Source organism: Aulonocara stuartgranti (assembly GCF_965226115.1).
Source record: "Aulonocara stuartgranti genome assembly, chromosome: 6".
Classification (NCBI taxonomy): domain Eukaryota; kingdom Metazoa; phylum Chordata; class Actinopteri; order Cichliformes; family Cichlidae; genus Aulonocara; species Aulonocara stuartgranti.
Genome location: NC_138944.1, coordinates 17,087,576 through 17,102,817, shown reverse-complemented (window position 1 = coordinate 17,102,817; position 15,242 = coordinate 17,087,576). Strand labels below are relative to the sequence as shown.

The window sequence follows — 15,242 nt, the reverse complement described above, 5'->3', positions numbered from 1 at the left end:
TGTGTTCAGCTTTGCTTCACCCTAGCGATATAAAACACCCTACGGAGCTCAGGTCATATAATTTGCCTTCTCTCAAAAGAAAAAGGAAAAAAAAATCCCTCCCTGGGAACCAGAACATGAGTTTAATAGTTATTCTTATTAGCTCGCACAACTGCTGGGAGCCTGCAAAATAAAATAGCTGTTTTTCTGTTGATCTGTTTACGCTCGCCTAAGGAACTTTACCGCAGAAGGAGCCAAGACTCCAGAATAAAAAAACAAAACAAAACCTTTTTCTCTCTCCCTCAGATCTAAAGTGGACTTATTATGTTACCCATGGCAGTATTCCCAGTGTGGAATTAGGACTTTGAGCTCCGATAACGTTCTGAATCCCAGCACGGCCCTGCTTTAACTGGTGGTGGTCACACACCGCTCTCTGTCTTGCCCTGAGCCAATCCAGCCGAGGAATTAGTCATTAATAGGGGGACGACTTCGGGCTGCTACTGTTTCCCATAGCGGTGAAAGAAAGAATATTATTTACAATGATCTTTGTGCCGCTGTGTGGTCTCAGAAATGGTTCTCACTCTGTTTTTTTGGGTGTATGTGTGTGAGTTACATCTCGGCTGCCCTAAACAACAGTTGCGTTAGTTCATCTGTTTCACATCCTCCATAACTGAAATCGCAGCAGCTTAGTAACCCCCTCATGCACCTTAAACCTCTCCGTACCTCTGGTTCCTTATCATTAGCAGTGTAGTCTCTATGCCCCTGTGTTGCTATAGGAAAACAAAAGAGTGCAAATCTTCCAATCTCCTTAATGTTCACTAATCTAACGAGTGCGGCGGGGATATTAAGCAGATTGCTGAGCATTACATTTTACCATTAGAGACATAGCCATCAGCCATTTCGGCACTTCTGGATTCTTTTCCTCAAAAGCCCCCCCCCCCCCCCCCACCCCCCTAAAAAAAAAATAAAAAAAAATCAGATTTTACCATTATTTCTCCAGTCTGATCCTATCGGCCTGCTGCGTCTTGGGTAGATTATGATTTGGCATGATGAAGAGAAGTAATCAAATCATGCTGCTGCTAAGTGTGGTTACTGCTGAGTGCGGGAGAAAGTGAGTGGGAGTATGTGTGACCATGTGTGTGTTTTTGACAGCGACTGAGAAAGAGAAAATGGCATGGTAACAAGCCAAGTTAATAAAGGGAAACAATTAGGACATAAAAGATTGATATAGCCCACAGTTTTTAATGCTCTTGTCCCTCTTAATGAAATCCCTTTGACTATATCTGCTTCACACACAGAGACACGTATATGGACATGTACACACTCATTATAGTGATCCCATTGCTTCCCTCAGGCTCTTCTGACAGGTGTGGCTCCCACACAGACACATAGATAAACACTCACACACACACACACATGCACAAACCAGGCCCTACAGGGCATTTTCCCTATCCTGGGACTGCACAATGGGCACTTTGTACACCCTCCCACCTCCCAACCCTGGCCCTTACCATCAACACCCCACCACCCCCTCCCAACGGCTTCCAGCACATCCCTTTTTAAATGGGAGATTATGCAAATGAGCACACACCATTGCAGCACCCCACATATAAGTGATGTGCATTGAGGGAAATCTGTAGTCTGTCTATGGGAGTCAGCACATGGATGTTTTTACCTACTGAGCAACGGACGTGGCCTAAATACACAGTCGACATCCCAGGTGTTTGAAGCCATATGATGATATTTCTTCTATCAGTCACGAGCGGCAATGTTGTTTTTCACGTTCTCCCGAATAATTTAGTTATTTTATCCCAAATATGTTTCTAAAATGTCTCCTTTCACCAGTGGAAAAATATTTCTTCTGCATTGCCGAGAAATCTCAAAACTGACAAAATAGGCTCAGACGATCTGATCTGAAACTGCAGTGCGTGGACTGAACGAAGAGCCTTTGCAAATTGGTGCATGAGACTTTTTGCACGCAGTCAAAATACGAAGAGCACCATTCATTTTTTGTGACGGACGAGGTATTCAGATCCCTCAAAGAAGTATAAAAGCTACGACTGCACGATTTAAAAGTGAACAAAAAAGTCCAAAGCAACAACAACAAAATGTACAATATAACACTGCTGGTGTGATTTTATTATTGTAACATTTATTAATGAACAGGCAAGTGTTACTTCTTGAAATGCTGCCAGTTGATGTACTTTATGTAAGAGTTTCACTATTAATGGACTGTATTTTGTAGACACTTGACCTAAAAGTAATCTTCTTTGTCAGATAAATGTAGCATGTCCTTCAGAGATGTTCTGAAAAAAGAAACTCTCCAGACTGTACTTGATTGTTGCACATAGTTGTATTCTGCCACCTAATAATAATGAAAATCTGTCACTGTCAACGCTGCAAAATCATACAAAAAGAAATCAGAAATTTGGAGCTTCTGAGGGGAAAGAATGTGAGTGAACTTGATTCCCGAGAGTCAGGAGAGCAGAGGGCAAGCTCAGCACAAATACCAGAGTAGCCCATTTAGATAAAATAAGATGTAGATGCATATCAAAAATGAAAGCGAGGCTTTAAAAACAGCTGATACTCACTTCCATAGGGTGCCGATTAGAGGGGTGTGCAGACAGAGAGGTGCTAGAGATGAACACGGATACACACAAACCCACACGGCGAGCTTGTTACATACAGCAGTTAGGTTCGGGGTCAGGCTGGGACACAGGTTACCACAGGGTTAAAGCCTCGTGCACATGAGAAAAACAGCAGAAACAGATTTAAGAGAGAGGTGGATGCCAAGAGTGCCATCTGTTTTAGTTACCCCCCCCCCCCCCCCCTCCAGTTTCCTCTCTCTCCTCTCTCCCATCCCTCCCTAGCTTTCTCCATCTTTGTCTCTCTGCGCATTCCCCACCGATCCCATCTTCCTATCTAAAGCCACAAACATATTTTATCAACAGCTAAATTTTGCTCTCCATTATTTGCTTTCTGAACACCGCTCGAAGCACTGGTAATCAACTAAGATCGCATAGCTACAAGGACGGGCGTGGGGATGGGGAGGAGAGGGGGGTAAGATAAGTCCAAATCTGGCAACCGTCTCTAGTGTAATGACACCTCCATCTCTATGGAAAACCATCCCTTTTGTCTTCACTTGCATGGAAGCTCTTTCTTTTTACTGTTTTGTTCCCAGAAAACCCATGGAACATTTGCCAACATTTTTAAGAGCTGCGAAAAGCAGGATTTTTTTTTTCTTCTGTTTTTTTTTTAAGTCTTCCACCTCGCAGGTGTTTCTTTTTAAGGCGTGCTCGACAATGCCAAGTTCGTCTTGGCTCGTCTTGAATGCCGCGGGCCTCGGGGGGAGAAAAAAAAAAGCGAGGTTGGAGAAATCTTATTGATTAGCAGTTGTCGCTTCCCTTTTCTTTATCTCACTGTGGCTCTCCTTTTCTATCTCACTCACTCTATCGCCACACACTTTTTTTTAAACTGTCGATAAGGGGATGAGAAACCTTTAAAGGACAGGGCCAAGAAAGGAAGAGAGTGAATGAAATCTGGACTATAGCATAAAACTCTCTCCTCTCTCACAGGAAGTGGCTGGGCTTTTTTTTTTGAGTGTCAAAGAATAAGCTTTAGCAAAGAAAAAAAAATGTCTGTCACATTTAAGTGAGCATTTGTGTATAAGTTTGCATGTCAGAGACTCTCAGCTCACACTAGAGTCCTCAATGTGGGGCTTTTTTTAATTAAGAGGAATCTAATTTCCCTCACACCTTCAGGCTAACATCTCATAGATGCTGTCAGAGCTGATTTATGATGCACGCCTTCTTTTAATACAGAAAATGGAAAAGAATAATCAATCTTATCTTATTCGGATGCGCTCCTGTTTGTCTGATTAGTATTCTAGGAGTAAGTGACACAAACGCAGCCAAACTGGGTTCATTAATATCAAGAAGAATTGCTGCTCGTTAGAGCCACCATGTGGCGCAGATATAAACAGCAACCATCTTGTTCACGGGGAATTTGATAACTGTCAAATCCGTGTTTGGTCCTAACAAAATGTCATGTGAAAGTTATAGCTACAATAAGAAATAATGGATCCACGTTGCTTCCCTTGAGAGAGACAGAATTGATTCCGTTTTTTTTAAATTAGAGAGTGGGTGAAAAGAGAGAATAAACAGGTGGACTGCCAGTTAGGATCAGTGCTACACCGGCTGGATGGAAAGAAACATGGGGAAAAGAGGGAGGGAGGAGGAGAGCTCAGAGAGGAGGATGAAAAGAGGAAATCGGGAAAGAAGTGCCATCTGTTTTTTGTTTTTTTTTGGGGTGGGGGGCATAAAATATGAGTAGCGTTCAGAGGCAGAATTTTAGTATAGACTCTGGGTGTGAAAGGACTTTTCATACAAGGAGGGAGGAGACTACAAGGGCCAGAGAGAGGTAAGGGAGAGAGGGCAGATAAGAGGGAGGTGGACAGATGGAAGACAGAAAGATGAGAGAGGGGGAAAGAGTGAGTGAGAGTGAGAAGGAAAGAGGACCAGAGATTGGGTCTGGCAGCGGTGTGAGCGCACTGGGCACACACACATCAGGAGGGGACATGACTCGACATGCCGGCTCAACCCAGCTGGGTCAACGCTCTGCACTGCCATGTTGTTTTGGCTTGGCATCCCCTGCTCTTACAAACACAGACACACGCGGCCACGCACGCACACATACACGCGTACAAACTGACAAACAAATCCAGTCACCCACAGCTTGCTCGCTCCCTCATTCGCACTCTCCCAGTCTCATATCTAGACACACACTCATTCGCAGACAAACACACACTAGCTCACACCCAAAATGCCATGGTTTTGGCTAGAACTGGACGGGCAGGCGAGGGCCCTGGACTAATGGAAACGCCAAACTCGTTACTCTAACGCTGGGTGACAAGGGCACCTTGGGCTGCAGATGTTCCTGCTGATGACAGATGGAGCCTGGCACTGCCAGGGGACAGTGGGCCAGGCCTGCGCCAGCTCCATGCCACCTGCACCCCTCCTCTGTACCCCTCCACACAAACTCCAGCATGCACACACTGCCTCGCTTTCTCACTTGGCCTATCTCTCTTGAACACTGCCCCCCCCCACCTCCCCCCTTTGTACCCCCACCCCCTATGCGTATGTCTGTCTCTCAATCACTCTTCTTCTTTCTCTTTCTCACACACTGGCATGATACTACTCCTCCTCTGCCCACTGTGATGATGACTGTTTGATGGATCACTGTTTGCGGATAGATATCTATGACACTGGCAAAATGTGCTGGATGAATTGTGTCTGTAGTGGTCCTGATCTTATTAGCAGTCCGAACAAAAATGCGTGTTTCATGAGCCCCATTCAAGATGAACTGCTTTGCAACACATAATCCGGTGCTGCATCCCAACGAGCGCTTTCAAAAAAAAAAAAGAAAGAGAGAGACGGTTACCAATGTTTGTCACACATTTTGTCAGTGTTATCCGATGGCTGAGTGTAATCCGTAGCCATTCCCACTTTTGCAGAAAGCAGATTCCAGATCAGCTAATGCATGATGGAGACTGTGTAATGATACCATTTATCTTCATGGAAGTGGTGACAGGCTTCTGGAGGTGATTCGCTGGTCTGGCTCAAGCAGACAGTCCACCAGGATAATTTGCTTGATGCTGTTAGTAGCCAGATTACCAAAGTGTGCTCAGCTGTAAATTTGATGATGATGGCTTTTTGCGAGGCTTTCAGTTCTCGGCTCACCATGAAAGAATATCCTGAATCGAGTGAGAAACAACCAGTGATGTTTCTCACTGTGAAAGGCCTCTTCTTTTTCCCCCTCTTTTCTTTTTTGCTCTTTTACTTATTTCTCATCTTAGCTTCTGGTCAGATGTTAAAGATAAATAAAAGGGAACTACGCTGGAGTGGGCGAACACATGAGGAAAACAGGGGGAGGTAAGCCCAGGGTTCACATCAAAGTCTTTTTTTCTCACAGAAAATGGGATGAGATTCTGGAAAAGTGCTTGTGCTGCCACGCCAGCTACAAATCCAGGCACTTCGTCTGTCAGTCTGGGAATCCAAGTGCTGAAAGAACACCAAGACACCAGAGATTCATATGTTTGCCGTTTCATAAATTTTGATAAATCTGACCAGGCCCGGTAGCCAAAGTTGTGTCTCCAAGTTGGCTCAGAGTGGTCTTTCCCACTGTTGGAATTTGTGGACTGTGATATTGAAATACTCTGTGATTAATGTGTATTTTGACATTGAAATGTTATAGAAGTCCCGTAAATGGAACAAACAACGTGCACCAAACGTGCATCAAAGTTTCATGGGAGCTTGTGAATCTGTCAGTGTAAAAACCACTTAGCAGCCTCCGGTTTTTCATTGTGACTACAACTCTTTGGAGGGTTTTTTTTTTCAGTACTATTACTGCTGCATTTTTGGTGCTGCACCCCCTTTCCCTACTAATTCAGCACTCTTGCATCAAGCTTGCATCTCTCAACCCCTCCCTTTCATCACTTCATCCAGAAACCATGTGCGGCATGTCATTTCAACTCCCTCCATACTGAAGAAGGGCCCCTAACAAAACAAAACAATTATCTTTCCCCTCGTTAGGACCTGGCTTGCATCCCCTCTCCCTCTTTAACTCGCCTCTTCCTCCTGTCGGACCCAGCCTTTGGTCTTCCCCTTCCGTAGCTGTCTGTGTGACAATAAGTTGAGCTGAGGGTCTCTTAAGTGCTTCTGGAGTGGAGTGTTTAGCTGATTTTAGGCTTCATGTTTCTTTCAAAGGCCTCAGAAGGAACAGGGGCGCAGGATAGTTTTGACATAACGACGAGGACGAGGTGCTCGAGGGAGAAAAATGAAGGGAAGGCAAGAGAGCAGAAGTAGTTCAGCAGATGATGGCATGTAGTGGTATGAGGTGGGCGCTGATGTGTGTTGCTTAAAAGGAAGGGGAATGGATGGGTTGGCAGTGGAAGAGTGAGCAGGTTTCACCATGCCAGCTCTTAATTACTTTAATTGGAGTCATTAGCTAAGTGAGCATGAGAGACATCACCTGCATGGCATGCAGGACCGCACCTGCCACAGCGACATTGCTATCATCATCACACTCCAGCAGAGGGTTTACTGACAGCTCGACACTCAGCAGCAATAATCACCACAAATATATTCACAAGTACAACCCAAGCAAATACAAATATCATCAAATGCAGATAGAAATCACTCAAATATCACTCTTAATGAAATAGAACTTTTTTAGAGAAACTACAGATGCTGCATCTTAGGGATCATCAGATAATAAAAAAGCAGGTTAAGGATACTGTTGGTCTCTTAGTTGAGTCTGAAAAATAGACAAATAACTAAGTGTGTAAGTGGTAGGTGTGTGCAGGAAGAATGATTGCAGCTTTCAAAACCTCTTTCTGTGTTTACATGATTATTTTAAGAGAAACTACAAACGTTGTGAACATATTTCATAAGAACAGCCAAATCACATTGAGCTTATATCAGGCAATGTTACATTTTTACATCAATCCACATTTCTATTCTTAGACTTAATCTTTTAAAGCAATGCATTTCTGAACATAAAAAATTCTCATTTACCACGTTTCAAATGCTAAGCAATGTCAAAATTTTAGCGATAGAGTCATATAATCTTGATTAAGAGATTGTGTGAAATCTAAAGGTAATAAATGAGATTTATGGAGTTGTGTTTTCCATTTGTGGTCTGCTTGTAGCCCTTGGTTGAGCAGGCTCTGGGTGTGTGCACGTAAATAGCTGAGAGCACAAGAGGGAGGGTATTTGAGAGCTGTAAACTCGAAACCACGGACTATTGTCTGGTGACAGTTTAGCTTTGTATAAGCGCTTTTAATCCATCTGCATTCTTTTAAAATAATGAAAGGAAGAAGTGTTGGCCTGGCTTTACTGGAAGCCACAAAAAACTGGCCTATGGTCAGCAGACTTGCCAAGGGGTTCCTTAACTGAATCTCATGTGATGTCTTGCTCCATCTTCTCCACATTAAATCAGGTTGTAATTGAATTAAATGTTGTTTCAATCTCTTGTAAAACCTTTTAAAGAAATAAAATAAACCCCCTTCACCTTACAGTGTCAGATTAGCAAAAGTCTAACTCACACAGAACCAGAAAAACCCATTCAGTTATTTTACTATGGTTACTGGTTAAAACTACATCAACATTTTATCCAATAACAAACTTTTGTAGGGCTACACCTATCTTTGTTCTGCTAAGCACCCAACAGACAGTCTGGCGGGCAGGTTGGCAGTCAGGCAGAATGGCAGTAGGCTGGCAGGCCTAGCCCGGGGCGCCATCTCCAGCAGAGCCAACTCTGACCAGCTGGTCCACACTAACACCACAGAGTGAACATGTACTGCTGCATCAGAGGGGAAATGGATGTTATAACTGTGGAACAGACACACTCTCACCTAGAACCTGACACCTACAGCAGTAGACCTCTACTGCGGGGATTTAGGTGATAACACACCATCTCACCTATGACTTAACAGGTCTTACAAATAATCCTTCTGGTATACCTCTTCACCATTCAAATTTATTTCCAGAGAGTGCATCCTGGACCCCTGTTCACCCTTACCCGCAGATGCCAGATCTAGGAGCATGATCACTACTCCACTCAGGTCCAAACTAAGCAACAAGCTCCAGGGCGAAAACATAAAGCCAGCACTAAAGTGCCAAAAACTGCAGTGCCTTCAACAAATACTTGAGGCTAGCTTTAAAAAGGGCACATTAAATCCCCATAGATGTTAAAAGGTTCCCCAACTGTACCATCTATTAAGACTTAAACTTTGTATTTTTAAGGTGTGACTACATTATAGCTGGCAGGTCAGGCTTCACTATTGCTCCATCAAACCAGTAAACTGTATCCATCATCTGAGTTTGTGGTAAACTGGCCCTAAAAATCATAGAAACATATTGTCTAACCAGATACTTATTCTGGATGGGATTGCCTTGGCCTCCAGTAACACTGTGAGGAATCTTGGAGTCATTATTGAGCAGGATATGTCTTTCAGCACACACACATTAAACAAATATGTAAGACTGCTTTCTTGCATTTGTGCAATATCTCTAAAATTAAAAACATTGTGTATCAGAGTGATGCTGAAAAACCAGTGCATTTGTTACTTCTAGGTTGGACCACTGTAATTTATTATAACCAGGTTGTTCTAAACACTCTCTGAAAAGCCTTTGATTGATTCAGAGCACTGCAGCTAGAGTACTGAGCGGGACTAAAAAGAAAAAACATATTTCTTCCATATGAGCTTCACTGGCTTCCTGTTAAATCCAGAAACAAATTTAAAATCCTTCTCCTTCAAACTGCTGAATCAAGTCTCATCTTAAAGACCTCGTAGTACCGTATCGCCCCAAAAGAACACTTTGCTCTCAGACGTCTGCCTTACTTGTAGTTCCTAGGATATTTAATAGTAGACTGGGAGGCAAAGCCTTCAGCTTCCAGGACCCTCTTCTGTGGAACCAGCTCCCAGTTTCTATATTAGAGACAGACAATCTCTCTATTTTTAAGATTATGCTTAAAAATGTCCTTAATTTTGATTAAGCTTGTAGTTAGGGTTGGAGTAGGTGGCTCTAAGACAGCGGTCCCCAAGCCCCGGGCCTCAGACCGGTACCGGTCCTTGAGTCGTTTGGTACCGGGCCGCGAAAGTTGAGGTGTGAAATGTATGGTTTTCATGGTTTTTATCGTTTTTCAGCGTTATTTTGTTATCGTTTTTATCGTTAACTCGGTTTTCCTGGGTCTTTTCATGTGTGTTATGAATAAATCTTCTTTTTTTCGGTACCGGTACTAGTTTTATTTTGTTGTATTTATCCGCGACACCTTAAAGGCCGGTCCGTGAAAATATTGTCGGGCATAAACCGGTCCGTGAGGCAAAAAAGGTTGGGGACTGCTGCTCTAAGAGATAAGGTTACTCCCTAAAAGAGGGTTACTCTTTTAGTTATGCTACAGTAAGCCTTGACTGCTGGGGGCAGTGTGTTTCTTCTTCTTTTTCTTTTCATTCTCTGTGTTTATACATCACTGTATTTAAACATTAGTTATTATTAATTTCTGGCACTCGTCCCCTCACCTCCCATGTTGCAGCAGAGTGCTGTCCCTCCCTGAGTCAGATTTCTTTCTCTTAAAAGGGAGTTTTTCCTTACCACTGTTTTACCAAAGTTTTTCCTTACCACTGTTTTACCAAAGTTTTTCCTTACCACTGTTGCCTAGTGCTTGCTCATAGGTCATCTGATTGTTGGCGTTTTCTCACTATTATTGAAGGAGTCTCTTCGCCATAAGAAAATAAAGCACCTTGACACAACAATTCCTGTGATTTGATGCTATGTAAATAAAATTGAAGTTAAATTAAATGGACTTGGTGGTACTTGTCCTTCTTACTCACTTGAGCACTCAAAGTGTTCACTATTTCACTCAATAAAACACACATACATACATTTACATAGCATTTTTATCTATGCCTAAGCCCTTTCCAACATTCACACACACATTCACAATGGCTGCATCAGGGATAATATGAAGTATTTTTCTTAAGGATAGTCAGGCATGCCAACTTGCCAACATGCCTTCCAGTTTGGTAGATCACCTGCCCTAACACCTAAACCACAGCTACCCACACGTTTAGTGGTATTTGGTAGCGCTAGTATAATCACACAGTGTGGTTAATTCTACTAATGGGCCACCCAAGAAATGTTTGGTAAGTTATATTGTTATTTTTTATTTGTCATTTAACACTATTTTGAGGTATTTTATCTCTGTGCAATGGGTGCACCTTGCTAACCAAGCTCGCTAGCTAGCTGATAGCTTAGCACATCATGCTGTGATCTCAATTTTGTCAGTTACTGCTACAGAAAAAAACAAAAAGGGAAAAAAACGCATTAAGTTATTTTTACTTACGGTATATGGTCCAGAGTAGCACGGTGATTTAGCTACAACGAAGCCCCAAGTAGCCAGCAAAGGTAGGAAAGGCCAGGAAATCAATGGAAAGATTTCATCAGCATCAAACTGGCTCAGTGTGGTAATTTTCCTTTTCTTACTATGAATCATAAAATACTTCAATGAGCACTTAATATATTATTATAATGAAGGAAAAAAATATATATATAACTTTTCAATAATGAGCAAAATGGGCACCTATAAGTCTCACTTTATCATTCAGTTTCCTTTAAATTCACCTTGACTTAAGTAATATTTCTTGAGTTCCACCCCCCCCCCACACACACACATACCCATCACACATACCTCCCAACCATTTCCATGTCTGACAGTTAAAAGGCCTACACACACAGCGAGAGAAAAAGCAGGCAGCTCATTGTGCGTTTTAAAGCGCTAACTAGGCCACTTAGCACCCCGTGACGCTGATCTGATCCCCGAGGCGCTGAACTTGGCAGCAGGCCCTCCTCCTTTCGCTCCTTCCTTTCCCCTCGCCATGGGAACCAGGCCATCCTTAATGACACAGGAGTGCTCCACCGGATCCCACAATGCAAAGGGGGCTGACATCTGTCTTGCTAAGTGGTGCAATCTCTTGTGCACCTTGTTTGTTCAATCAACAACCGTCTTCATCCTCCCCTCCCCTCACTATGCCCATTTTTCTTTTTTTTTAATCTCTCTTCTTCCAGGAAAAAAAAAGATTGGAAAGAGGGTGATACAGGGAGAAGATAGTGAGCTCATCACTCTTTCTTTGTTAACATCATCATGCGGACTGATGGCAAATGCGCTATTGCATAATGACATTTAGGGAAATACAGCCATGATTAGTTATAGATTACTCAGACTTTGACATTTCACAAACAACCCTCTTCACTATGAGGAATTTGTTCATTGTCGTGTGAGTCTCCCAAGCTCTCCACCTTCTCTATATGTCTACGTATAGAGGGAAAAAAAGAAAAAGAAAACAAGTGCCTGATTAAAAGTGGCCCCTAATTCTTCACAGTTAAGACCTGGGCAAATATTTGTCCCATCAATCTCGGAAAATATAGCCATCAACGCAAGATGTTAATCACATGCTAATGGAATCCAAGGGACTCAATGCACCCCCGTAGTGCAATGAACGCTTTCACTTTTTCAGAAAGCCCACGTGAATGCAAATGGCCATCTAAGCAGCCATTTTGACAACATGCCAAGGCGACGTAAAGAGCCCCCTTCTTTATGCTCCTCTGGGAATGTATGTAGGGATGTGTGGGATGAGTTCACTTTACCAGGCCCAGGTGCCAGGATATAAATGAATAATAGGTTTTATGGGCTCTAACGGGGGGGAAAAAGCACATACACACATAATCACACATGCCCTCTTGCTCAAGTGCATCTGTGGTGAAGGATGTTCAAATTCCCACAGCTAGCTTGAAAAGAGATTGGGCATGAGAATAGGTGGTGCCTATACATAATTCAGGGGTCCATGCTGAAACAATTATGTTTGCTTACCGCTAAGTACTTGTGCTCAATAGCCTGCTTGCTGTCTAGTTCGGTGCTTTCAGATGTAAGTGCTATGTGCTAAAAGTCGATGGAACACGGCTTTTTAATAAAATATAGAAGCTGACACTTGAATGCTTGAATACAAGAGTGGGAGGGAAAAAAAACAACAAATGCTCTTCATGTTTTTTACTTGAGCTTTGCAGGCAAACTAAATTGCTCTTGTAAATCCAACAGTGTTGGCAGAAAACTAATTAGCAATGCCAGGAAAAAAAGGAATGCGGACAAAGAGGACATTTTAATGACAATATCACAGATCACAATATTTCAGTTTAGATTAATCTAAACACACTTTTAATCATAAGTCCAGTGTGGACCGTTTCTTTTGTTGCGACAGAAAAATGCGTGACCGAAGCTCAGGTCACTTTGTCAACAAGCGATGGTGGGAGAAGCCACCAGAACGTTTACCTTCTGAATAATACATTCAGACTCACAAATACAGATACACATACGATTACACATACAAATATTTGTTCCAGCTATTAAAATAATCACTTTATCGTTTATGAAAAATAGTGGCTCACTTTGGCTGTGATTTGATTCAAATTAAAAACTTGTCTCCTACTTGAATTTCTATGTGATTTGCAACACAGGATTGCATTCAGACAGCACAAAATGTCATGAAGCCTTGTTGCGGCAGCTTTTACAGTGTTACACGTGCCTGGAACCTGCAGCCATGGCGCTCTTTTCTTCACGGCCTGTCTCACACTTGCACTCTTCCACCACCATCACTCGCTTCTCCCGGACGTCGGCTCCACAGCGCAGAGGCACAGTAACAGTCTGAGCTTTTGATGGTGCACAGCGGGAGCAGGGGGCCCGCCGGTGGAAGGCTCCTGTCTCAGGACTCAGTCCTTCAAACTCTCCTTCAGACGGGACAAAGAGGGAGCTGCATTGGCCGAAACACAGCTTGTTGTGTACTGTCACTGTTTCGCATCCATCTGCTGTCACATGCTGGGAAGATGACAGCGAGGGTCAGGTTTAGGGTAAACACAGCAGCTATAGACATAAATGTTTCCTTTACCTCTGAGAAAGTAAAAATCAGCGCTTCAACACCACAGCTAATGCAGACTGTAATAATCTTTTTTTTTAAAAAATCAACACTAATGTGACTAACAGTGAGAAATTTCCAATATTCTGTGTAGTCGTGTAAGAAGTCAGTTAACCTGACGCTGATTTGCATGTGCATATTAATGGGCAAAGAACTGAAAACGTATGATTCTTTGGCTCTTACCTGAGTGAAAGGTACTGCAGTGCATGTCTGCTTCATGTCCTTCAGGTTCACTGGCAAAGACATCTTGCCGCCTTTATCTATGACTTTCTGCCACATTTGCAGGCCCTGCTTCTTCTTTAGCTCTAACTCAGTGGGGTTTTTAGGGCGCAGGTTGTGTAGTGGATTTACAGGAGCCTTGTTGCCCACAGCCTGACCTGGACGACCGCGAGACAAGAAGGAAGGGAAGGGCAGTCTGGTACTGTGGGAAGGGGCTCTTCTGGGGGTCAGTCCTCTTCTGAAGAATCCAGACTGGGTCAGGGTATGATGGTCCAGCTGCACAACCTTGACAATCCCCCGGACAGGTTCCTCTGGTCCGCTGCCAGATGACTCAAAATCAACCCTGGATCCTTTCACATACGAGCTGTAAGGAAGTGTAAGAGCCGCCGCTGTCCAACTTGACAAAAAGATAAAGGCGATGAGGAGAGCCATACTCTGAGGAAAAGTTGGATAACTGGCAGAAATGACTTGAAACACTGAAATTATTTTAAAATTTACCACTATTGACTTTAAAACATTTAATTAAAAAAGAAATCTTTGTCTGGTAGTTTGTGGTCCAAGGTTCCAAATGGCAACCTTGCTGTCAGTGCTTTGCCAGTATGGCGGAGGGAGTCTTTTTATGTAGGTGGCTGCCAATTCTCACCTGCGTTTAATGCAAAGAAGGTGTCACAATTCCCACACCAGACCAGACATCACACCCAGCTTAAAAGTCCAGGTCGTGGATGGTTGCCAGACTGAGAGGATTTTAGTTTCAAAGCAAGTGTGGAAAAGACGGTCATAAAAACATAACATTTGAAAGGTGAGCTTGATCTCGGAGTTCAAACTAATCCGATCTGGGCTGATTCCACAAACACTAATTATGCTGCGACTTTTATTTAGAATGCTTTTAATTAAAAAATAAGAGAGAATATTTACAACAACAACAAAAGAACATCAACAGATATAGAAGTTTTTTCAACAGTTGAATGGAAAGACCTTCAGTCTCCTTCAGCATAGAGGAAGTATGAACACCATTCTTGTAAAACATGGTCTAATGTTTGCTATTTACTGCCTAACAGCACCAAATATCCCATAGGTATTCATCTGGTTATAGAAAAACATATAAGATATCAATATCTTTTAAATAAAAGTCTTTTCTTGTCCTAGCACACAACCGCATATAATTTTTTATTGGCAGAAATGACTGCAGTGCTGATAAGAAAGAATTATAAATAAATAAATATAACGGTAAGAAAACATTAACAGTTGTGGGAATTTATTAGAATGAATCACTAAATTAGAATTCTTGATGCACAATTAACCTAAATTCAACCTGGAGGTCTGGGATTTTTACGTGTATGCGTAAACACTCAAAGTATACTCGCACAGTTTCAGAAAGACTTTTGAAACACTGTCTCATCAGCTGGGCCGGTCATTCAACAGGTGTTCCTGCTGCCTTTGACTGTAAAGCAATAATGAGTTTATGTTCCCCGTGTAAACAAACAGTCTCCTTCCCATGTATTCCCGCAAGCAGTTTCTT

At 42.7% G+C, this 15,242-nt stretch overlaps 1 protein-coding gene across 1 annotated transcript; it reads right to left on the bottom strand.

Moving 5' to 3' along the window:
* Positions 1 to 13,107: 13,107 nt before the first annotated feature.
* Positions 13,108 to 14,155, bottom strand: dand5 (DAN domain family, member 5; the record flags this gene model as incomplete). The annotated part of the gene is made up of 2 exons (XM_082537090.1): positions 13,108 to 13,407; positions 13,625 to 14,155. 2 exons carry the CDS (start codon positions 14,153 to 14,155, stop codon positions 13,108 to 13,110), a joined length of 831 nt encoding a protein of 276 aa, XP_082393216.1.
* Between the last annotated feature and the right edge of the window lie 1,087 nt (positions 14,156 to 15,242).